Genomic DNA, 15,630 nt, shown 5'->3' on the forward strand with positions numbered 1-15,630 from the left:
GAAGCTCCCGCAAAAAAGAGTGCAAGTGCCCGAGAGAGAGAGAGAGAGAAAGCAGGAGAGAGGACCGTGCTTAGAACGTTTTGCTTCGTGAGTGCTTCGTGTGGCATCCGTCGCGTTGAATGCAATTATGGTGGACGGGGGTGGTGGCGGTGGGCGAAAAGGGGGGGTGCGATGTACAATGGGGCGAAAAACCACTTTGTGTGGCATCAATTGATAACTTAAAAAAGATGTAAAATTTTTAGATTCTGTTTTTTCAAGCTAGTTTATTAAAACCATTGGAAAATAATAAATGAAAATTGCAATACACGTAACGTTGGTCGTTTTAACGTTAAAACTCTGTAATTTTTCAAGGTTAGCTTAGAATAGAGTTAAATTTTGCGTTTTCTACTTAACTTTTATGCTCTCAAGAATTAAATAATCTGGAGGTGGAGAGAGCTGGACTCACTTTGTAGCTTAATTTGAATATAAGAATATACTTACAATTTATATGTTTTGGTTTTTGCCAGAAAAAGAGATCCTTTGCCCCATAGTGCGATGTACGGTGGTGCGTGTGTATTTGTTTTGTTGCTGGCTCACTGGGGCTCGTTCGCGCGTCAATTCAGTCTCTGTTACAGTTACTACAACGATTTCAAGAACTACGGACGTTTCACACGGCGCTCGCTGGTGGCGCGTGCTACACAATTGAGTAACGACGGGCAAGGGGAATTTCAGCAAAATAAAAACAAAAATAAAAAACAAAAAAAAAAAAAAAGAATAAATAAATAAACCCAAAACGAACCAAACAAATACGGAACACGGAACAACACAACTAACTAAATGAATATATTAAATGGCAAATAAGTAAATAGACGACACGCACACACATCAAATCGACAAACAAAAAAAGAACACACGCAGATTTGAGGAGAAAATCATCACAATTGTAACAACAACTGAGTCATTATACAACTCGCCAGCGCCAGCCAGTAAACGAAAAACTAAAATAAAAACAGCCAGGAGCGAACCCGCATGTATAACCAGCGTCAGAAATAAGTTAATATTATCATCGCGTCGAATCGGCACCGAAATTAACATCAGTGCCCCATTAGCAGCAGCAGCATCTGCAGCAGCCACCCAGTTACATCGGTATATTTCTGAATTTGTCTAAATACGATTTAAATATATTTTCCCGATAACGCCATAGCAGCCAGCGCCTGCATTTGTGTTTGTGTGCCTCTGTGTGGGTGTGAAAACTATTACCCCACACATGCAAACGAGACGGCAAAAGGAGGCGGAGACGGAGATGGAGTCTCGTCGCATCCCCATCTGCCTCTCGTTTTCTCTCAGCCGTTCCACTGCGTCTCGCTTCGTTTCGTATCGTCTCGTTTTGTTGTCGTTATTACACGCTCACTAGGGCAGTGGAGCTCGATAGTGCCGAAAGGGACAGCTGTTCTGTAGCAATGTGGGTGAAGTACGACCTTAGCTCCATCCCGTGCCCTCTCCCTTTGGCAGCTGTGGGTTTGTGTGTAACCGTTAGTTCTCTTCCGTCGCAACGATCTCGCAGCTCAGCTGATGGTCTTCCGCTACCTTAAGCTTTCCAACGGGACTCGTGTGCCCTTCGTGTAACCCTTTGTCACAAATAACAGTAACTAGAGAGGGAGAGCAGCGAAACGTAGATATAACTAAAAATCTATGGCAGTGTGTTTAGATATGAAATAGGTTTCCATAATAATGAGGTGCTAAAAAGCGTTAGATACGAAATGTAGTAAACAATACAGTGCACACACGATAAGCCAACTTTTTTGAGTGTAAAATAAACAAACGTTTAGTTGTATAATAATATACATACATACATATATCTTTTTTTTTATAAAAATATATAATGAAATCAATAAACAACTGGAGAACTCGAGTTACTAGCTTACAGCCTTCCACCTTGAATGTTTATAAGAGTTGAATACTGTTGAATGCTTTCGAGTGGATGCACTTCCCCATTGCCAATATAATATAGACGAGAGCAAATCGCAATTCAATTTCGATTGTTGCAACATGCTGGCGACGAAACCAGGAGGTGAAGGATGGCGACTGCAGCTGTTTTTGCATTTTTGGCCCGTGCCGAAATCAAATTTCTGACCAAAGGCATTTGGCATTTCTTTGCGGGCTCTGCAAGCAGTACGTTCGTTCGCTCAAATACAATAAAAAAAAAAAAAGCCGAAAAACCAAATAGAAAAATAGATATTGCGCTGACACACACCCACACAGATGCACAGACAAGTTCGTGTATATTTGTCATTTTAATTTTCGTGTGCTGTTGTGCTCAGATAAACGAACGAGAATCATGTGCCAAAATTTTGTTGCTCAGTTTTTTTTTTTTTTTAAATATTTTTTTGTGTGATTTGTGACGTAAAACGGCTAGCAATTTGACGTTGTGGCTAAATATGAACAGCTGATTTTGTGTTGTTGTGGCTCGTGATGACGGCGGAATATGGAATTTCTAATGGCGGAGGAGAGCCGTTACCGTTACCATTTGACTTCCGGCAGTGTTTTCTGTGCTTGTGAAGAATCCGAACGGAATATAAATTTGGCAATTGCAGTGCAAGATAGCGGGGAGCTGAGAAAAACGAGGGAGAAAATTTCAATAGCTCATGGATATACATACACACCCACAAATACAAATATACGCCCGCGCGGTCAGCTGTTTTGTGTTGTTCTTGAGTAAAAGTTGTAGGAAATTCGGGGCTTGAACGCCAAAAAACATACACAACAACCGTGTCCGTGTCCGTGTCAGTGGCTGTGTGTGTGTGCTTGGATGTCTGCCAGCGAGCTCTCCCACTCTCCTGCTCTCTCCACACGCCTCTCTTTGGAGGGAAATGAGAGCTGCGTTTGCTCCAAGCCAGCTAGTCTGTGGGAAATGCTGCTGGCATGAAGTACAAATAACTCGATGTGTTTGTGTTCGAAGATCTTGTTGTAAAATAAAGTGGCTGCACACACGCTAATGTATGTAGCAGCTTAAATTGCATATATTTGGGGCATGTGACGGTGTGTTAGTGTAATTTCCCGCGACATTCTGACACGGGGAAAATAACCTAAAAGCATTATGCAATGTACATATCAAAATGTGAGCGTAAAGCGAGCGTAGGTTGAATGCAGCAGCAGATCTATGCAATGTATATTTTGTGCCATTTATGTAACGGTCCGTTCTCTCGCGCTCCCGCTCCCGCTTCCGCCCCCGCCCCCGCTCCCGTTCTCGCTCGTACTTCTTCCGCTGTGCTCAGCTGACATTACTTGTCAGAAAACGGTAAACGGCGGACAGTTTGCTCTGCATTTGGCTTTGGCCCCCTCAGTGGCAGTGGCAGTGATGTAACGGCATTCTCGCTCCGCTTCTACTACGACATGTGAACTGGATTACACAGTGCTAAAAGGGGAAGCAAGGCAGTCAAATGAAAAACGAAAGGAAAAAGGCAAACCGAGCACGATAAATTGACACACGGCGAGACGAGCGTTTGTATACCACAGTGACTGTGTCTGTGCGGCCAAGAACAGTGGCGTATGCAAGGGGGCGCATCCTCATTTGAATTTATGCACAAACAAAATTAATATAGCTCTTTTGTTTTAACTTTTATCATATCAATCCTCAAAGTCATAAACATTTTAATTTGAATATTTTTAATATAATAGAAAATTAAATTAAATTAATTTTTTTTTTCGGTGTATTTATATATATATTCCTTTATACATTATATAAATATTACCCTTATTTGGATATAAACAAAGCTCCAATAATTTCATTACAATAAATTGTTCTAAAGATAAAGAACTCCCCCTAAACGTATACGTAATAACGTATACGCCCCATGTGCCGCAGTGTCATTGCGCAAAAACCTGTGCCGTGCTCACCCGCTTAATTATCTTCAAACAAAACGGGGCAAATTGATGGCTGCAAGTAGCCGTACTCCAAATGCCCTACTCATTAGAGAGACATGCACATCGACAGCTTAACTTAATTGAATTAAATGTTCCTAATTGGAAGACAAAAGCACTGTGCCGAACGAATCGACGTGCCATAAACAATAAAGGCCGCACATGTACAATACAAGTCACACACAAACCTTCGGACGGACGATAACATGGGAATCATGTTATTTCACATCGATATGTGGTCTTACAGTGATTTCAGCTTTGATCGAAAATCAGAGTGTGCGCTGTTTAGCACATATCGCTTTTGTATGCATTAGGCTCATGTCTGTTTTATGTCCGATATCTCCGAATATCTGTAAAATGTGTTACAAAAAGTCTCATACAATAAGGGTAAAAATTTGATAATTTCCCTGATATTTAGCTCCACGAAAGAGAAAAGTAAAATGCTGTTAGGCCCCAAATTGTGCCGAAAAGTGCAGACACTTAAAATAGCTGGCATGCCTTTTCTTTTTCTTTCATAGGCTTTTAAAAATAAGCTTAAGTCTAAAAACATTTTTAACATTCCCACATTGACGGAGAGAAACCCAAATACTCTTAGAAAGGACTTCATTTGTTTGAGAAATAATAATAGTGTAATGTAAATCGGCCCTAAAAAACATAATTGAACTAAACCCGTAAACCGTAGGAGATAGCTTATCAATTCCACAATGTTTTTAAAGTAAAATCTAAAATATTAAAGTAAAATATTATATATAAATTGAAGTCATGCCTGAGTACGTCTTTAAAATCTGTCATTTGTTGTTTTTAAAGTTTATTAGAGTCACGGAAAGAATTTTGATGTTTCCATGAAGATTTCTGTACATCGTTTACAAGATTTAAAGAAAGGGGGGGAGTTGAGATATTATTAAACTAAGTGTATTTAACGAAGCTGTCACTAATACTATTATTTTGAGCTCAGTTGTCATTATTTCTTGCGCGCTAACAATCATTTGCTTGGCAGCCATGGAACCCGCTCCCAAAAAGTATGCTACAAAGCGAGCGAGAACCGAGTCCTCCAAGCAGTTGACTTTTCGCCCCCGTCCAAAGGCCTATAAATACATGCCCCTCGAAAGCAAGCATACACTCACTCTGTACACTTGGGTATTTACCCTGCTGTTGCACATAGAGTGACTGGAGGAGGCATGCTCTGCACTTATGACGGTGTGGAAAGTAAACATAGAAATAACAATAACAATAAAAACAAAATCTTCCACGGACGCTCTCCCAGCTGATAGCTGGTTCTCACGCGCACGGCACTCTCTTGGGCAGCACTCTCTCTCTGTGTGTTTCTATGAGCGGCGGTGCACTCTTTAATATATCTGTGTGGGTCGCTCTTGCAACCGAAAATCAATAAAATCTGGGCCACCAGTTTTAAAGGTTGATTAAAACGGTATGACGCGGATTCGTGAGCACGTTCGACGTTACGTTAGTGTGTGTGTGTGCAAAAATATAAATAAACATTTGTAAGCCGAACTCCGGTCTGTGCTCTCCAATCTTCTTCGGGCCTAGAGACCCCTCCACACCCGTTCCAGCCTCTATTCCCGCTTTAAGACGAATTTGGCTGCGTCTTATGTACCGACATAAAAGTGAAAATAGAGCTTTTCAAGTTCACATGGCCAGCGCACACGCACATCATCCGACATAGTACATATATATGTATATATATATATAAATGTATATATGTTGTGTGTGTATGTATAAGCTTATGTGGCCCCCTGCATTTACATACATATGCTGCACACTTTTCTTTCACTTTTCCGATGATCTTGGCTTGCCGGCTCCGAAAGCTACGCAAATCTAATGTCAAGGCCAGCGGAACACTATAGGTTAAAAGTCAAATGGTAAATAATTATCGGCATATCATTAATAGAAACAACTTAAATTAAGCTAAAGGCAACTTAAAGAATCAGGATTATCCGGGGGTTACAATAGAAAAATTATCAAATAACGCTATTTGTTATAATGAAAGTTCAGGTTATATATACATATTTACATATATGTAGTTGTTCCATGAGGATTTATCAAGGGTAAACCAAATTAGACTGATATTAACCTGAAATGGGCACAAATACAGCATTTTAAACTAGATTTAACTAGACTTTGAGTATTATTTGCTCAGCCGAGATAGTAATAGTGAAAACAAGCGCAATACTTGACTTAATTACTTAACGTCAATTGTTGATTTAAGTACGTTTCTGGCTGGGATGATTTGTTGACCTTTTAAAGTTTTTACTTTTCTCACAGAAGGATTAAATCCAATATAATATATTGCTTCAATATTTTGAGAACTTACTAAAAAGTGTTCAAAACCTTACACATTATAAAATAAAGATATACACTATTATTATTATTAGGGAAATCTGATTTCGACTCCAACGGATTCAGGTCAAGGACATTTCAAGCTCTTTGTTCTGAATTGTGTGTAATTATTCAATTAACATAGCATAATTTTATTATTCTGGCACTCTTCTTTATATATCTGATATGAGAATCAATGCACACAGACATTGTTTTGAAACAGTGGTGCCCAAATCCCTGATTCCGTAGATTAGCAAATTTCTCTGCCTGCCAGAATGTAAACAACGTATCAATTTGATCAAATTTTAATTATATAGCCAAATCTAGTCTTTTTCTTAGGGAAATAGTTTATATTTATTTATTTATGAATAATTTATTATCATTTTATTACAAAAAAGTTTTTATTTTTTGTCTCATTCCTTGTCACTTTGATTTATTTCTTACTTGCTCAAGAGCAATTTAAACCTCTTCCTTAAAGGCAATCACTCATACGCAGTGTTGTCTCTCTACAAATATCTGCTACTTCTTTTCTTTCTTCTGTATTTAAAATAAATGTAATAAAACATCTAGAAACTGAATCGATATGAAAAAGCTAGCGTGAATGTGAAATATGTCTAGTACTTTGAAATTTTAAATGACGTATGGATAATTTTTATAAAACTTTAAAGACAAAAATAGTCGAAAAAACACTTTACTGCTATTGCATCCGTTCGTGAAGCGATTTAAAGTGGACCAACTGAGTGAATTCACCCAAGTCGTGAGTCTCGAGTCGTGAGTCGTGAGCCATCGGTCGTTGTATATACACACAAATATACATTTGGTATGTATGTAAGCTCCTGTGGAAACCCAGCAAAGACTTCGCGCCTCGCATTTCAGTGTATGTGTGGCCTTCAATCGGCTTACAAACGGCGAAAAGGTTACGTGCGTATGTATGTATGTAGGGGCACAATACAAGCATACATGACCCCGCTGCACTCACACAGCTGCAGCGTGCAGCATAAATGAGAGTGCGAGTGGGCGGCGATGAGGCCTCGGGGTCGTTTATATGTCACTGCGCAGTGCGCACATCCCGCGCGGCGCAGGCCGAAGAGCGGAGAGCGGAGAGCCAGCCGCCGCCACTCGTTCTCCCTGTTATCTCTTGTTTATTTTTACTCGCACTACTCGGGTGCGTGAGCGGAGGGGGGGATGGGTGAGAGTGGGAGACATGGAGCTTTCACTTGCTCACACTCTCACTGGCCTTCGTCAACAGCTTATCCGTTCGGCTGTGCTCCAGTTACGCACCCGAATGCACTTCGGCTGGGTGGCTCTCTTCGCAGATCTCTTTCTCTTTGGTGGCACGGTTAACGGTTAACCTACATTCCATAGGGTGGCGGGGATGCAAGAGAGTGGGGAGCTGGCTTGCAGCTCAATGACGTAGGAGGAGTGCAGGCACATACACAGCTGTGTTCGCAATAACAGTACTAATCTCTAACTGATTGGGGGCTTTCTTTCGAAACCAAGAAATATCTTATATTTTTATCTGTGATTAAACTATAAACATTGAATTTAAATGATAAACCATTATCGTTTTTACCTCACCTGTGCTTGAACCCAATTTAATTGTGCTTTAAAGGGCTCTCAAGTAGACCCTTAAAAAACTGTGATTCTTCAATCTCGTTTACCGAAGGTCCTGCACTTTACTGCACATATTTAAATAAAAATAAAATTACGGGTTATTTATGATTTTTGAGGGCGCCTAAATTTCTAAGACAATCTTTAGATGAATGTTATCACCAAAGTTTGGTAACTCTAGCTCTCTCTTAGATCTATTCTTTCACATAAACTGGCAGATGGATATTTGTACTGTGTATATATTTTATTCGCTAAAATACGAAATTCAAACCAAGATTTAACGAATTTTTCTATTTATTTTTCCAGGTGCCGACACACATTTCATATACATAGTTGCACGGCCTTGAAAACGAAATTAATGGTTCTAACCAAACGCACTCGGATTGCCAAAACCAAAGAGAAACGAGAACGAAAGATATAACCGCAAAAGGAGAGAAATTCAACTAATTATAGCAACTAAAGAACGTTCTATATAGGTAATGCCCATTGCCGAATAAGTAGTAGCCGGGGACTAAACATATAGACTCGGATATGCTTTGTAAATACAACATTAATCATATTTAGGATCTAGACAACTACGCTTATAACGACATCTGAACCGGAGCTGAAGGTAAAGCACACATCCCAACATTCAAACTTCAAACAAACACGATTCTAATTCTAGTCGAGAAGTATTCACCAAACAGTTATTGTACACACGCGAAAAACCAAAAAAAGTAATAAGCCCTCCCCACCAAAAATAAGTAAATAGCCAACCAGCCAACCAACTAGAAGATAAGCAATCCAAAGAGCAAGGATAATAGAAACCGGCATACATATATATTGAACAAACTAAAAACGCTCAACCCAACAAAAACAAAAACAAAAAAAAAAAAAAATCACAAGTCAGTATTCCAAATTTCTATCAATGTGCGGATGATCCACAGGAAAAAAGAAAACGCCGACCACTGGGCATCAGCTTGAAAGAACCACCACCACCAACACCACCATCCGGGGGCAGCACCCAGAGCCGGGATCAACGGCCGGAGTCCTTGACCGAACCACCTAGCAGGCCAGAGCAACGAGGAGCAGAGCGACGAGGTGCCAAGATGCATATTGAAATTCAGGTGGCTCTGAACTTCGTCATATCCTATCTCTACAACAAGCTGCCGCGCAGACGTGTAAATATATTCGGCGAGGAGCTTGAGAAGGCGTTGCGCGACAAGTTCCAGGGACACTGGTACCCAGAGGTGCCCTTCAAGGTGAGTTCATGGTTTTTTGATTAATTTACATTGGAGGGACAATCGTTAATTTTCCCCCCGATTTCACCTGTGCAGGGTTCTGCCTATCGTTGCCTAAAGACTGGCGATCCTATTGATTCGGTGCTGGAAAGGGCTGCCCAAGAAAGCGGTGTACCGATCAGCGATGTCCTCGAGAACTTGCCCAATGAGCTGTCCGTCTGGGTGGATCCGGGGGAGGTTTCATTTCGCATTGGCGAGAAGGGAGCTGTAAAGGTAAGCCATATCCTTGTAGATTGGATCACGAGGTTCCTTCATCTTACATTTTTTTTTTTGTAAACACTAGATTTCATTTTAAACTTTAAACTTTTTCTTGCCATAACGTATTTACAACTGAAAGGTTTCCCCTCTTCCTATCCTCAGATACTCTACACGGAAAACAATGACAACCACGAGGACAGCCACTCGGCTGACCGCGAGGTCACCTCGACTTTCAATCCAGAGGCACAGTGCTTCAGGCCCATCGATGCGGTCAACACAACCATGAACAATCTGAGCTTAAGCCCCAAGGCTCTGCCGCTGGCACTTCCCTTGGCATTGCCCCAGACGGGGTCCTCGCCCCACTCGGCTGCCTCCAGCTCGCCCACCTACAAGGGTAGCCCCAATCCCACGATCTCCGGCAGCTGCAGCTCTGGCTCCGGCACCGGTTCCGGTTCCGGTTCGACCATGTGCTCGGTATCGGGCTCTGGTCCCAGTACCGGCACCACTGCCGCGACCAGTACTGCAGCTGCGGCCTTCACACAGCGCGCTGCCCAGGCGCCGCTGACCTTCACGACGGCTACCTTTGCGCAGACCAAGTTCGGCAGCACCAAGCTGAAGACCAGCTCCAAGCGCGCCAATAGGTAGGTTCTTAAAGCTATATGCTTCTATATTTCCGTAACGTGTGTTTCTGTGCTTCCCCAGCAGTGCCTACCGGATGTCGCCCACTGAGTTCTCCAACTACATCAAACAGCGGGCCATACAACAGCAGCTGCACCACGGCCATAGCGTCATCTCGTCCGCGGGCTCAGTTTCCGGCTACGGCACCTTGGATGCCGTGTCGCCGGCCCGCTCCCTCTCGCCGAATCCCCTGTATTTGGGCGGTGGCCAGTGCACAGGATCCGCCGGAGGCGGTGGTGGCGGCGGCGGTGCTGATTCCTCCTTCTACTACCCGAACATGGCCCTCGGGCTGTATCCGCAGTTTAGTCGCAGCCTCTTCGATTCACACTTCAATCCGGACGCAACTTTGGGTCTGTTTGGCAGCGCCGGAGGCTCCGTTGGTGGCGGCGGCGGGGTTAACAACAACTACAGTACTTACCTGGAGCCGTGCTACTTCCCTAACGGCCACCCCAACATGCCGCCGTTCTGCCAGCTGCATCTGTCCAACGGCGGTGGCTCTGGCATGGAGCGGGCCAATAGCAGCGATAGCTGCTTCGGCCTGGACATGGACTGCGGCATGGTGGGTGGCGTGAATGTCAATGTCAACCTGGATGAAGCTGCTGCAGCTGCAGTGGCCGTGGCCATTGGAGGAGACTCCTCGCCGGACTCCTCGCCCGTGGGCACACCTACCATGAGCGTAATCTCGACTGGTGGCCAACACCAGCAACAGCAACAACAGCAGCAGCAGCAACAACAGCAGCAGCAGCAGCAGCAACAGCAGCAGCAGCAGCAACAACAGCAGCAGCAGCAGGCTCAGGAAGCCTCCACGGGCAAGCTGATAGACGGTATCAACTCCTTCTACGGCGCCAGCTCATCCTATCAGCAGCTGCTGGTTGCCAACTAGAGTTAGCAGGAGACAAGAGAAGGCTCCAACAACACGCAACCATGATAGCCACAGACACCAGAGGGGATCCCACAGAGCCCAAACAGAAGCAGCCGAACCGAACTGAGCGTCTTCGCTACTCAAGTACTTGAACAGATTGTTTTGGGCCCTGAATTGTTACAGCGTTTTGAGATTTTTTTGTTTTTCGTTACCTTTGCGGTGGAGTGAGAGTCCAAGTCCAGTGGAGGGCCCACAGAGATTGGTCGTAGGACATCACACATATACCTACAGACAAACGGATAGTTCGCAACTGAAACAAGTCATACTTTGAAGAACGATACGATGTCACATTCACACCTGGCCAGAGACACGTACCACTGCGACACCCAACAACACCCAGTACACTCGGCAGTCCAGTGCTGAGATGGCCCACAGCCAGTCCTCGGCGACAATATTTATTTTGTTATTAAATTCTGCACAGTTGAAGGTGATGTTTCTTTTCACACCGGATGTACATATGGAAATGTACATAGCCGTAGGCCAACATCATCATTACACCAAGCAAAGGCAAGGTGGTAGGAAAGCAAGAGCAAAAAAAAAACGCATTGCAAAAGCTAATTAAAAGGCAACAAACCAATAAGCAACCACAAAATGAAACCATAATATTATTTTTCTATATATACATCATAATATTTATATATATATGTATATATATAGAAAGAAGTCAACTAGAATTTCTCAACTAATTGTTTTTACTTGTTATGCATATATACATATATATACACATATAAATATTATTAATAATCCAACTTTGGATCAACTTTCGACATTAAGTTTTTAATTAGTTTGTAAACGTTTACTCTAAGATCATTTTTTATATCAAGACAAAGTTAAGAGAGTAAAAAACATTGTTGAATATATAGAGAGAAAAAAACGTAAAAAAAAACAAAAAGAAAAAGAAAAACAGAAAAAGACAACAACAACTTGCATACCCTTGTTCAGCGCCAGAACATCCGAGAACATCCAGCTGACCCAAGTGTCTGACAATGCCATTTGTAGGGGAACCCCCATATCATCACAAGTGCATACAATTCACATATTGGTTTGCTAGCATTTTGTTTTTGTGGATGATACCCGGACTGTGATCCCACATCTATAAATTGTTCCAGATTCTGGATGAGTCGTCGTCGGATCCCCTCCCCTTCCATTTTTTTCTTTTTGCTCTTTTGCTTACCCCTAGAAGAGGCCGGGATATGCAAGCTTCAAAAGGATGACGAAAAGTGAAGAGGGAGAAAAAACCACAGAAACAAAAAACAAGAAAAGAAATCAACAACAAGAACATAAGAATAAAAAAAAACTAAACTTTCTTTGTGTGTTATATTGTATGTATTACTATATATTTGACTTCGTACTTTTTTTTTATATGTATGTATATCTATTTTTATATGAACATTTGTAATTTTTATAAATCAACTAAAGTAAAAACAATTTTATACTTTTTATATGGGCTTACGTGAAAATACCTTGTGCTGTATGAACGTTTACTTTAATGTAAAAACAAAAAACAATGAGAGAAAAACAAGCAAACAAAAGAGCATTTTTATTTAACTTGTTCCAACTTCGTTCCCCTCCCCCTCCCCCCCAAAAAAAATAACATAACAAATTAATGTAAATAACGCATACACATATGTACATTTTTTCTGGTCAATCCCCGAATTTAAACGCAAGAGCACACCCTTCATAGAATATCGTTTAATATTATATATATTAACTCTACACCTAAGACTACACAAGGAACACACAGAACAGTTGGCAAGACAAGTGAATTCCTTCTAAATGTACATTGAATATTTGTATCTTAAGTAGCATTTGTAATTATGCAGGTGTCTTTTTTTACATTTTGTTAGAGCCAAGAAACAACAAACAAATACAACAAAAGGAAAAGCAGATGAGTGGAAAGAGATTTTAAGTATTTTGAACAAATGTATTCGAATATGTACCTACACATCCATCATGGGATGTGTTTATCTGAAACTCACCACTGAAAACGGAAATTTAATGAAACATTTAAGTACCTTAACGAAGCTTCTAAACTATATAGCTACTGTGAGTCCGGATCAACTCAAGTCAAGCCAACAAAAAGAAGAAATGCTATTTCCTTTTTCAAATCCAATCTCCTTTTGTCCGACACGAGGGGCTTGCAAATGGCCAATTTGCCAGTTTGCTAATTTACTAATTTGCTAATTGCTAAATGGCAAGTGGCAAATTGGGGCATTGTGGCTAGCTTTTGTATTCTGAGATCATGGTAGCGCATAAGTACCTACACATACACCCTTTCCCCACCAAAGACCATATAAGAAATAAGATGCGCTACGCCCAAGGCAAACGGCTGCGTTCCGCATCTTATTATTAGATTGCCTTTGCCCCCGAACACATGCGACACAAATGACACGCGACACGATGGAATGCGGGCACTTTTTTTTAGATATTATATTAGAGAATATATAACTAACCAAAACCAAAACCAAAACCAAATGCAAAAACCAAACAAGGAATAAGAAATTTTGTACTTTTATATATATGGTGAATATGTATATATATATTTAGATATATATATATATGTATACATGTGTATATATCCGTTAACACGTATACACATATGAATGTCTCCAATGGGTTCAACTCAGCTTCAGCTCAACAAACGAACTCTCAATGTGGTTTTTGTATGCATGTCTCTGAATCTGAATGGTAGCGAACAGCAAACTTATCGTATAATGTTTAGAAAAGAAATTAAGACAGAGCAATAAGGCACAAGTATAAGACCCCCCCCCCCCAAGTCTAATGCATGTATCCTCTCTACCAACCTACATATACATATATTTATATATATACTAGTATATACCTGAATCGTAGACGGAAGCGGAGCGAATACCCGATGGCTTGCTTAGAAAATTTTTCTATTGTGATTGTGATACCAATGTAAGGCACAGAAAAAGAAAAAAGAAAAAAGAAAAAGAAACAGAAACGGAAACGGAAACAGCAACAGATTCATATAATAGATAATATGTACAGTACCGATTGTTGGGAAGTTAGGGAAAAGAAGAATCAAGAATCCGCCTGTCATCGATGTCCACCAAACTTACATTTAGACGCGGTCGCGATGAAATTGTATCCGACCGATCTTAAGAACAATAGGAACCTTTAATGGTAGATACAGAAATATACAAAACATATATTTTACAATATGGAAGTAAAAAGCCACACTCAAGCCCACATTCTGATACACACTGATATTGATAAATAAATGATAATGATAGATGATAAACAATAAACGATAATTGATAAATGATAAATGATAGATTTAGATACAAGATTCAAGACAAGATCCGATTTAGAAAACAAACTCACTAACTAAGCGTGCGTATTTTAGGTACAAGATCCAGACAACCATTAATGGGAAATAATACTAAACTGCTTTTTATACCTCAGATATGTTTCTATATATGTATGTATCTATGTACACACACACACACACACACACACACACACACACACACACACAATGCAATGTAAACGGAAAACGAAAAATGAAAAACTAAATTCAACTACATGACCCACTAGTCGTCGTCGTCTATAAGGTCCTTAAATACCGATATTTTGATAGGTAGCTAGAGATGACAAATTCATTTATGAATGTGTAACTTTTATATATTTTTAGGAAACTTGTTCAATTGATACGCTTTTTCCAAACATAAAATCTAAATGTGCATTATCAAAAAGCAAAACAAAACAAAACAAAACAAAACAAAAAACTCCACCAGAACTCGTGTGCTGCTCTCGGAGGATAGTTAAATAGTTTCTTCCGGGACAAATGCAACTTGGGCGAATATCTACGATCTACGACAAATTAAGCTCAATATATATACCCATATATATCATAGCTCTATTCCGTATCATAACTGTATATTCTTTCCGCGGAATCGAATCGAATTGTAAGAAGGCAATATTGATATACCGATACCAGATAGATACCCTCTCATGCGTATCGGTATGCCTAAGTGACGCCAACAATGGACATGGAATGTATTGTGATTTGAGTTCTAAACAGTTATGTGTGTATGTGTCTTTTGTTGGGTGCATGTACATAGGAAAACAAGTTCAATATATATATATATATATATATATATTAAACTGGGTAAATGTACGGGTTTTGTATTGTATCGATAATTATATTATTTAACTTCAACTTCGATAAGTTATGGTACTGATTGCTCTATAGCGTTCATTAACTGACAAAACAAAGCAGCAAAAGGCAGAAAGTAGAAAGCAGATAGCAAAAGCAAAAGCAGAAATGGAAATTAATTAAATTAATGCATATCAGTGATCACAATAATGATGATGTACATACATTGTAAGCAATGAAGGCCTTCAGCCATCGTAACAGCTGCGGCAGATGCAACACGAAGAATTCCATGGTTCTTCAGGTAGCCAGACCCAATCTTCTGGTCACAAGACGAATTTTTAAATTAACATTTGCTCACACAACACAAATTAAATAGGATATGTTAGGGTTGCTCTACTTTTTTAAAATTTCCCTGGGCATGATTTTTAATGACTTCATTAGGTAACCAAGGATTTCGGTTCTATATTCTATCATTTTGTGTTGCAAATTGCAATTTCTAAAAAACATTTACCACATCTGCTGAGAGTTTTTGGAATGACTTAAAAAAACAAAAAAGAAAAATAATAATAATAATAAAAACACAA

The 15,630-nt window shown here is 40.4% G+C and overlaps 1 protein-coding gene across 4 annotated transcripts; it reads left to right on the forward strand.

Annotated features, from left to right (window-relative positions):
* The first annotated feature begins 6,864 nt into the window (after positions 1-6,864).
* On the forward strand, positions 6,865-11,349 carry Tob (Transducer of ERBB2). Of its 4 annotated transcripts, none has more exons than XM_070287811.1 (6): positions 6,865-7,054; positions 8,152-8,455; positions 8,772-9,086; positions 9,162-9,338; positions 9,486-9,964; positions 10,026-11,349. In XM_070287811.1, the coding sequence occupies exons 3-6, from the start codon at positions 8,934-8,936 to the stop codon at positions 10,882-10,884; spliced, it is 1,668 nt and encodes a 555-aa protein (XP_070143912.1). In that variant the 5' UTR covers positions 6,865-7,054; positions 8,152-8,455; positions 8,772-8,933; the 3' UTR covers positions 10,885-11,349. The 4 variants fall into 4 exon arrangements, with proteins under 4 accessions (XP_070143912.1, XP_070143913.1, XP_017018186.1 ...); XM_070287812.1 differs by having other exon boundaries at positions 8,152-8,321; XM_017162697.3 differs by lacking the exons at positions 6,865-7,054; positions 8,152-8,455 and having other exon boundaries at positions 8,466-9,086.
* Positions 11,350-15,630: the final 4,281 nt, after the last annotated feature.

Source organism: Drosophila kikkawai, chromosome X (assembly GCF_030179895.1).
Source record: "Drosophila kikkawai strain 14028-0561.14 chromosome X, DkikHiC1v2, whole genome shotgun sequence".
Taxonomy (NCBI): Eukaryota; Metazoa; Arthropoda; class Insecta; order Diptera; family Drosophilidae; genus Drosophila; species Drosophila kikkawai.